This window comes from Toxorhynchites rutilus, chromosome 3, assembly GCF_029784135.1.
Source record: "Toxorhynchites rutilus septentrionalis strain SRP chromosome 3, ASM2978413v1, whole genome shotgun sequence".
NCBI lineage: Eukaryota > Metazoa > Arthropoda > Insecta > Diptera > Culicidae > Toxorhynchites > Toxorhynchites rutilus.
The window spans coordinates 277,688,049-277,697,502 of NC_073746.1; the positions used below are offsets into that span (position 1 = coordinate 277,688,049).

The 9,454-nt window shown below is 41.4% G+C and overlaps 1 protein-coding gene across 5 annotated transcripts; it reads left to right on the top strand.

Annotated features, from left to right (window-relative positions):
* Positions 1–831: 831 nt before the first annotated feature.
* Positions 832–5,900, top strand: LOC129774721 (SWI/SNF complex subunit SMARCC1). Of its 5 annotated transcripts, none has more exons than XM_055778630.1 (8): positions 832–1,046; positions 1,374–1,493; positions 1,797–1,910; positions 1,970–2,299; positions 2,363–3,913; positions 3,975–4,212; positions 4,387–5,016; positions 5,094–5,900. In XM_055778630.1, the coding sequence occupies exons 1-8, from the start codon at positions 930–932 to the stop codon at positions 5,567–5,569; spliced, it is 3,576 nt and encodes a 1,191-aa protein (XP_055634605.1). In that variant the 5' UTR covers positions 832–929; the 3' UTR covers positions 5,570–5,900. The 5 variants fall into 5 exon arrangements, with proteins under 5 accessions (XP_055634605.1, XP_055634606.1, XP_055634608.1 ...); XM_055778631.1 differs by having other exon boundaries at positions 4,390–5,016; XM_055778633.1 differs by having other exon boundaries at positions 4,435–5,016.
* The last annotated feature ends 3,554 nt before the right edge of the window (positions 5,901–9,454 follow it).

The window sequence follows — 9,454 nt, forward strand, 5'->3', positions numbered from 1 at the left end:
TTTATGTCAATGAACTTACATCTGGCGCCGGCTACATCCTAGAGAATCATAGGATAAATAGTTATAGAACATTGCTTAGAAAAACGGCGGGCATTGCACTCGAATATGCTTCTCATCAATGCTGCCACAACAATAAGCAAAGTTCATCAATTTCCAGTAATCTTACACAATTTCAGCAAAAAGTTGTTCGGTTGGTGCTGGATTCACATAAACTCACCATCATAACATAAAATCATTACCCTGTAACATAAAATACATATTCGGTACCGAAAAGTAATTTTTCATTCATAATTTTAATTTTAAAAGTGTGTTTAATTCACCTCGGAAATTCATTATCATTTCCGCTTCAAATATCGCAACACGAGGTCAGTGTACTCATATACTGCTTGACCGAAGCCAAATATTTAACTCATTTGGACAGATAAAATATGGTCCACGTGTATTGATCAAATATGTTCGATACAAAATACGATAAGCAAATATTCAATTATTGGATGCCTACAATATTTTTTCGGTTTGCTCTTCGTACCTGTCGGTATATGGTTAAAATACCTTAAATATTACAGTCGATTTGTTCTATGTTCGATGTCTGACATTGTTTGCCACTGTAGAATATTGAAGAGAGGTAAACAAATTGGTATTTGTACAAACATCAAACCAAACTTTATGTGTCAAAAAGTATCAAATATTTGATCACCGGACAAACAATGTACAGCCACCCTGTGGTATCAACGCGAATATCAACTAATCCCTCGTCTACGACTGAAATTTTTTTGTCATCCCAGCTATTTTTATTCACCTTGGCACCATTTTGCCGTAAACAAAATTACAGCGAAAGCCCCCGAGTAGGAAAAATACGAAGCGCGTCCGTCGTGAAAAGTGAAGTGTTGTGTTTTTTGACGAGTGAAATTTCAAAATTTCCACTGGAAATGGTCTCGCTGGGACCTAAAAAGGATGGTGGTCCAAACGCCGAATTCTTCACGTCACCAGAATCACTGCAGGGATTCGAAACGGTTCGACAATGGTTGCAGAAAAACCTGAAAAAGGTAAGACGTTCGACTAGCTTCCCCCATATGCCGCCGTGGATATAAGCCATCTTGATTTTTCGATACAGCTAAAGACGGTATGAGGCCAACTAATAAATGTTCCGAATATAAATGAAAATTTGAGTGTAAAAAGAGTAGTTGCGGTATTTAAAGAAACAGCAACTTCGGTGAAATATGTTCGAAGTTAGCGTTGAGTTGATGAAGTGCAGTGAAAATTAGGTGCAGTCAATTTCGACAGCAGTTTGACTGCAGGAAATGTAAACATGTAGTTGTGTAAAAGCTTGTATGCTGAGAAATGTAATTATTGCTGTTTTTTCTTTATTCCAGTATCTGGCACCGGATCCTCCAACTAAAGAATCTCTGGCCCATTTGATTATACAATTTGTTCAGTATCAGGAAACCAAACTTGGAAAATGTTCGCAAGATCCACCCACCACCAGATTGCCGGTATGTGTTCGAGTTGACGGAAATTAACAGTTAACAAAATAATGGGAAGTGTAAAAAGAATCTCATCAATTTCCAATAGTTTTCGTGTATTAATCTCGCTTGTAAAGGTCCAATTAGGATACAGTGTGTTGCACTAGGAAGATTCCTACCAGCAGTTTATATTACACATCAATCGGAGAGTTCTAACTATGCATAACTCTTCAATCTCATACAAAAATAATTAACTTTTTTTTACACCACCTAAAATAACGAATGATGTGATTCGAAAAAAAAATCAAATTAATCATTGTTGTTTTGCTGTAGATGCGATGTTTCATGGATTTCAAACCAGGTGGGTCCTTGTGCCATATCCTGGCTACCATGTACCGCTACAAGGCTGAGCAACGGTGGCGCAAGTTCGATTTTACAGTAAACAGGGTAAGCATGTTCCACCCCCAGGGGTTGTTTCCCTTTGATCAAATGTACCACCGTTTCAGAACCCTATGCGTAAGGACCCCATAATTCAAATGCTGCTCGACATGGAAACGGCTCTCATTGAGGCCGAATGCATGCGATTACCGATTGTGTACGTCAGACCCGAGGTAGATAAACAAACTGCGAATCGAATCACGGACATAGTCACAAATCATCAGGGCGAGATGACGTTGGACGAAGAAGAAGCAACGCACATCATCTATCCGGCGGTGGATCCTTTGCCGGAGGATTATGCAAGACCTACATTCCGTCGGGACAAGCACGTGATGATACATTGGTATTACTTTCCTGAGTCGTATGATACTTGGATTCCGAATACATTCGATCTTCCGGTAAGATAATTTGCTTTATATTTAAAGAAAAAAAAAATCGATGTATGATTTACTCGTATCAAGGATAATGTACCAGATTATCCACTCTCTCCGGGAGACCGTTGGCGAGTGTCTGCCTCGTGGGTAACAGACCTCGAAGAATACAACGAATGGATGCCTGAGGAGGATTATGAGGTTGACGAAGCTGGTCGAAAGAAATTACACAAGCTTCGTCTTGGGGTTGAAGACTTGATGGCGGGTAGTGGCGATGACAAAGTTCGGAGAACGAAGGTGATTCACCAGAAGCGAAAACGGTCTCCTTCACCACAGGCTAAGGGAGGCAAACGAAAAAGTGGTCGTTCACCAGCCGTTTTCCACAAGAAAACGCGAGCCGATGACGAAGATTCGGAAGACATGACAAAAGACATGGATGATCCGCAACCGGAGACTAATTTAACTGAAGTGAAGGCTAGTTCCAGCAACTCAGCCTCCGGTCCAGCCACTCCTCAGCCCAAGAGAGATCCGGAGATGATGCCGCTGAAATATGCCACTATGACGGATCTGGATGATGACATTGACCGGGCCAATGCAGATCGCGGAGATGACAGTCAAGCTGGCAAAACGAGCGATAATAGTAACACGCAAGAATTCCCACACGGAAAAGATGATCTAGAAGACAATGTTACCGAACAGGCTCACCACATAATCGTCCCATCGTATTCAGCTTGGTTCGATTACAACTCGATTCATGTGGTCGAAAAGCGTGCCTTGCCGGAATTCTTCAACGGCAAGAATAAATCCAAAACGCCGGAGATTTATCTTGCATATCGTAATTTCATGATCGATACTTATCGGCTGAATCCTACTGAATACTTGACAAGCACAGCTTGTCGTAGGAACTTAGCTGGAGATGTCTGCGCGATAATGCGTGTGCATGCTTTCCTCGAACAGTGGGGATTGATCAATTATCAAATTGATGCTGATTCTCGACCAACTCCAATGGGCCCCCCACCAACTTCACACTTCCACGTGTTGAGTGACACCCCATCTGGACTGCAACCGCTGAATGCTCCGAAAACAGCACAACCATCTGCTGCCAAAAACTTGCTCGATTTAGACAAAAAAGTCGATAAAAAAGATGACTTGGCCGCGTCTGCTCTTGGAATATCTGCTGGAGCTTCCTCCAGTTCAGCCGATGGCATTAAAACTGAGCCAGGAACAATTACTGCTGATCCGAATGGTCAGTTTGGGCTACGATTGGATCAATATGCTAAAAAGCCATCTGCTATGCGAAATAAAACCGCTGCTAGCATGTCTCGCGACTGGACCGAACAGGAAACTCTTCTGCTCCTGGAAGGTTTGGAGATGTATAAAGACGACTGGAACAAAGTGTGCGAGCATGTTGGATCGCGAACTCAGGACGAGTGTATTCTTCACTTCCTCAGACTTCCGATCGAAGATCCTTATCTGGAGGATGATAACACGTATTTAGGGCCACTTTCGTATCAACCAATTCCATTCAGTAAGGCTGGTAATCCAATTATGTCAACGGTGGCGTTTCTAGCCTCAGTTGTGGATCCGAGAATTGCTGCGAGCGCTGCTAAAGCTGCCATGGAGGAATTTGCTGCCATTAAGGTAAAACTGGGTTCAATTTAATCTCGTGTTTATCATCACATGATTTGTCTTCCAATATTAGGATGAAGTTCCAGCATCAATGATGGATTCTCATCTGAAAAATGTCGAAAAAACAAGCTTTGGAGGTAAATTCGATCCGTACGCAGGTCTGACAACAAGCGGAATTGCGGGAACCGAACCCGACAAGGACAAGGAAGACGATGATAACAAACTTCCGGGAGCGTCGTCAGGACAGGCAGTTTCATCAGCTCCAGGATCAACAGATGTGGATATGAAAGATCTCTCGAAAAAGGATGACGGTATGAATTGTTGTGCTACTTTGTTTCATATTTTTATTTTGCTGTACTACAATTTCTCGGTTTTATCGTTTAAAATGCGTACTTTTTCGCTTTTCTTTCCACTTTCCACTCCTTCCTATTTTGTTTGCTTGGCAATGCTTGCATTTTGTTCTTTTCCAATAACTTGCTTACCAGAAGATAAAGAAACTGACAAATCAGTAGAAAAACCATTCTCAACTACAGAAGGTACTAAAACGTCTGATTCTGATGCTGCGGTAGGAGGTGATCAGCAAAAAACGGATGGCACGGAAGACGAGAAAAACAAGGACAAGGAAGTCTCGACCGACTTGGTTAAAGAAAACGGCGATCCCAAGGTATTCAATGAAGGAAATCTCCAGGCTGCCGCGGCAGCAGCTCTTGCAGCGGCTGCAGTTAAAGCAAAGCATCTAGCTGCGGTAGAGGAGAGGAAAATAAAAAGTTTGGTAGCGTTGTTGGTAGAAACACAGATGAAAAAACTTGAGATCAAATTACGGCATTTTGAGGAACTTGAAACCACTATGGAACGAGAGCGTGAAGGTTTAGAATATCAAAGACAGCAGTTGATTCAGGAGAGGCAACAGTTCCACCTAGAGCAACTCAAGGCAGCTGAGTTCCGCGCTCGGCAGCAGGCACATCAACGGTTCCAGTTAGAACAGGGACAATGGCAGCAACCAACAATGGGAGGTGCAACGGGAATACCTCCTCAAGGGGGGATAGTACCCCCACAGCAACAACTTGGTGTACCACCGGGGCCAGGACAAGGGCCTCATCCAGCTCCCGGATCTAGTGAGTCTGATATTCAAATTGAAACATATATAAAACTCATGAACAACACTACAAATACATTATTTACCCTTTTACAGACCCTCAGCAGCAGCCATCAATGCAGTCTACCGGTGGACTTCCTGGAATTCCGGTGCCGACCAGCATCAATGCACCCAGCAGCAACGGAATTATGTCAGCCTCTCCTACAACGATTCCTTCCGACGGCTCTACTCAAAATAACATCATGTCCCCGACGGTGCCTGGACAGCCGCCTTCTTCGCAGCATACGCAGGGTCCACCACCGCCGCAGCTACAGCAGCAGGTCATGCCATCCCATCCGGGTCATTCCACAGGTGCACCAATGCCGGGCGGAGTGCCTGGTCCCCATCAGCATCCTCCGCCGCCGGTACCGCAGCAACAGCCGCCACCGCCATCTCCGCAGCAGGCTCCGTTGGCTCCTACCCAAGGACCACCCCTCCCAACCCAGGCAGGACCAGGAGGCGCAATCCCAGGGCCACAGCAAGGTCCTCCCACGTCCGTGGGAAGCGGTCCTATCCCTCCATCTTCTTCGTAAGTCCGTAAAGTTCGCTCTATACGAACAGAAAAGAAAACTGCTGTAATGTCACTAATTGATTTATGAAAAAAAGTATCTACTGTCAATGTCAAATCTGTCGATTGTTGCTTCTCAATTTGAGTTCAATGTTCGACACCATTTGACATTGGTAATTTGTCTAGGTCTTATGTCTCAATCACACATAATCTTAGTGTCAGTACAATTCGTAGAATCAGTTTCTGGAAATATTCCTATAATTATGATCTAATTATACCGATGAAAGCAGATATACGTGGGATAGGTCAAGTCGTGTGGACGTTACGTAATAAGCATAATATAACATAACTTCTCATGTGAGAACTTTTAGCAAGAAATAGATTTGAGAAAGCATTGGATTTCAGGAACTTCTCAGAATTTTTAGCATAACGACGTGCAGTTGGCATATTTTGTAGACATTAGCGTACATTTACAGATATTTCATATTTTCATCGCGTATACAGTAGAACCCCGATTATTCGCGATCGGATGATTTTTTTGTTTTCTTTCATTTTGAGCTTGAAATCTGTCCAAACCTGCAAAATCCATATAAAGGAAAATGGAAGGCTAAATGTGTTGTTAAGCGCAAAACCCGAAGAAGGGATAGTCCGATTTGAACCGTCTTTATTTTATTTCCTTTTTCTCTGCCCGGAGAGAAAAACCGGATGATTTTAAGAAAATTTTAAAGGACGGTCGGAAAATTTAATTCTCATATGTGATCGTCTGGGAAAAAAAGAGGGCTTAGGGTAAATTTGTCGATTTTGAGTTTTTTCGCGATTCGGGACCAGAAAATCCTTAAGAATCGATTGCGACCTATCCGAGGTCCCTGAGTTGAAAATAACCCGTGAACCCGTGAAATGTTTTTTTGTACAAGGTCAATTCAATTATTAAAGAAGGTAACAAAACAATTTATAATTTCATTTTTCGAACATTCTTCTTCTTGTGCTCACACTAGTTCATCCAACACGAAACCTTGAAAACAGATGTTTTCGTAGTGCAATCTTTAAACGCGTTTTTCTCGGAAACTTTTTTTTACCCTAAGCCCCCTTTCAAGCGGGGATTGAAGAATGGTGCCAAAGTGACTCGGGATACTACGGACATGAGGAGATCGTGGAATAAAACAGCCGCTGTGGTAAATCAACAGCAGGGATGGTAAAAAATCACATTCAACGATCAATGAATAAGTACATCCCTCTAGTCGGATGTTTTCAAATCACCCCCAGCAGGCGATGCTCTTTTATTCTTCATATGTACACAGAGAGAATAATTGGAACGGTGAGCTACCAAGATCTCAAAAAAGCAATATGAAAGCGGAATCCCCACTGCTTGCACTCTCGAAGCATTACTTCTACTACTCAAGTTTTATCGTGAGTGCAAGCCACAAACGGTTAATCCCATTCCATAGAGCAGATGATGAGTTCTTGATCGTAAAGTGTACAAGAGACGAACAACTGAAATCTTACGACACTCATCGAGGGATTTTTAATTCTCTATTGCACTGACCGCAGTGAGTAGCTGACTCAGTCTCGTGTCGATTTTATTTTGCTGTCGTCTCCCGCCCGATAAACAGCAGACGGGTAATGGATGCAATTGATCAAGCAAACCATTTGTCATGACAATTGTCATGCGTAAATGCGAAAACAGAATAGAAACATACGGTACGAGGCATGATGTCGACGCCAACCTCTCTCAGTTTCTATTCTGTTTTCGCATTTTCGCATGACAAATGGTTTGCTTGCAATTGATTAATTTTATTACCAGCAGATTTGGGCGAATCTCATCCCGCCCAAAATCGTTTTTTAGATTCCAATAATTCTGAATATTCACATTTCTCTCCAAATAATTTTTCCAATAGTAACTCAATTAGTGACTTCACGAAACACCTTTCGAATTCGATTGAATTTCAGACCCTTTTTTATTTTGTAGATAAAACGGATCACATATTTGATTAATTCAATTTTGTGAGGTTACGTTCTTCGTTGCGAATAAATGTAATGAATTAGTATGGACGTATGTTATTCATATATCGTGGACTTCCGACATATGTGGCAGTAGATTTATCGAACGACTAATGCTTTTTTGACGTAGGACTACGTCTTTCATTTCTATACCGGGGTGTAAAATCAAAGTTTCGAAAACGAAAGCGTTACGCCGGAGACCGAGATTTTGAGTGTTAATAGCTCCTAAACAACTGAACGAAATGGTATGATAAACACTTCATTCGAAAGATAAAATGTCTACGCGTTCTATACTTGTTACTTTCTGATCCAAAAACTTGTTTCAATAGTCTTAAATTTGCTTTCAAAATAGGCTATTGAAATCACCAATCGGTATATAAGCGAGCGCCGCTCGGAAATCCACTCAGTTCTAATTGAACAGCGATTGGAGCATGTTGTCGCTGTTGTGGTGAAGCTCTTCATTTATCACGAAAGCGCGGATGAACGGTGTCACCAAGAGCCTGTTTGTGCACCTTAGGCCAGAAGGGAATCCATCAGGAGGAGAGTGATGCTACAAACGGTTCCCCGGGAAGATCTCGAAGCAGCCGCTACACACACACACATACACGCACGGAATTCTTTCCGTTTGGATCGAGAAAGATCCGGAAAATAATCTGCCAGTTCCTCTAGGAATTTAAAAATACATTCATGTGAAAGAGTTTTTTTGAATGTTTTCTATCCATGTAACACTGTGACCAAATATGTTTCAATCAAGTGCTATTAACAGATGGTTATCGAGTTAGCATTAACCACTGGTGGGCTTCCAGTATCGAGGAAAATGTGGAAATATCTAATCGTTACTGAAAATAATCTGCCAGTTCCTCTGGGAATTTAAAATTACATTCATATGAAAGAGTTTATTTTAATGTTTTCTATCCATGTAACACTGTGACCAAATACATTAGGTTTTGTGATTTTTCAATCAATCGCAATCAACAGGATAGCTTCTGAAGATTATTCTTCCCCATTAGTAGGATATTTCCGTATCCAATATTGGATGCATAAAACCTTGTGCCTCCAACCTAACGCTCTCGTTTTCGAAGTTCTCCAAATATTCATTCATTCAGAATGAATTCAGATTCAACTTCATACAAATGATCTCTAAATCAACGATAGTCCTACGTCACCCTTGCGGTTATACCATAGATATAACCCACTTCCTGTTTTTTATATCCCTTCAAACTTGTTGCATCTCTCAAGTGTACATACTGCTTTGACCGCAGATTTGCATGGTTGAATTCGGTTAATTTCAGGTATTCAGTCTTCATATTGTCGAATGAATACTTTTAGAACAATAGGTATCGCAGCAAATGATTATCAACATCCTACCTAATCATCAAACGGTATGCGAAGAATTTCAGTGAACTGACGGCATTGGAATATATGCTTTGTGAGGACCACACAATTATTATCAGAGCAGATGAACGTCCGACTGGAAGTCATGAACATCAATTCAATGTGCCCAAGATAAATTTATCCTTTGAAGGTCATTAAACTTTCTAAAGATGATCAGATGGAATATATTCTAATGTCGTCTGGAATAACCTGTCCAACACCTTATGATCGTAATATTGATTTTGCTATTATTCTGATGTTTCATAACACGGCACTCTATTGATTATTCGCCGAAAATGAATAAAAAAATATCTGAACGAAATTTAAATGAGGTGTCCAAAAACTTTTGTGCCGCCTTAAAAGGTCAACCAACCATCCAACCAGCAAAAAGTGGTTTACGCAATAGAGAAGCGAAAAAACCTCTTTTATCTACACACAGACCAGTTGAATTCCGACCGAGAAAGAGATCAGATCCAATATTATATCCAATCCATTTGTATAAACGTGAACGGTGATTAAGGGGGTATTCTAGTCTAGA

Excerpts from the sequence above, each read along its gene's own strand:
- LOC129774721 (XM_055778630.1), top strand. The coding sequence starts at position 930 with ATGGTCTCGCTGGGACCTAAAAAGGATGGTGGTCCAAACGCCGAATTC. Across the intron at positions 1,494-1,796 it reads CACCCACCACCAGATTGCCG|ATGCGATGTTTCATGGATTT; the intron begins GTATGTGTTCGA and ends GTTTTGCTGTAG. Across the intron at positions 4,213-4,386 it reads TCTCTCGAAAAAGGATGACG|AAGATAAAGAAACTGACAAA; the intron begins GTATGAATTGTT and ends CTTGCTTACCAG.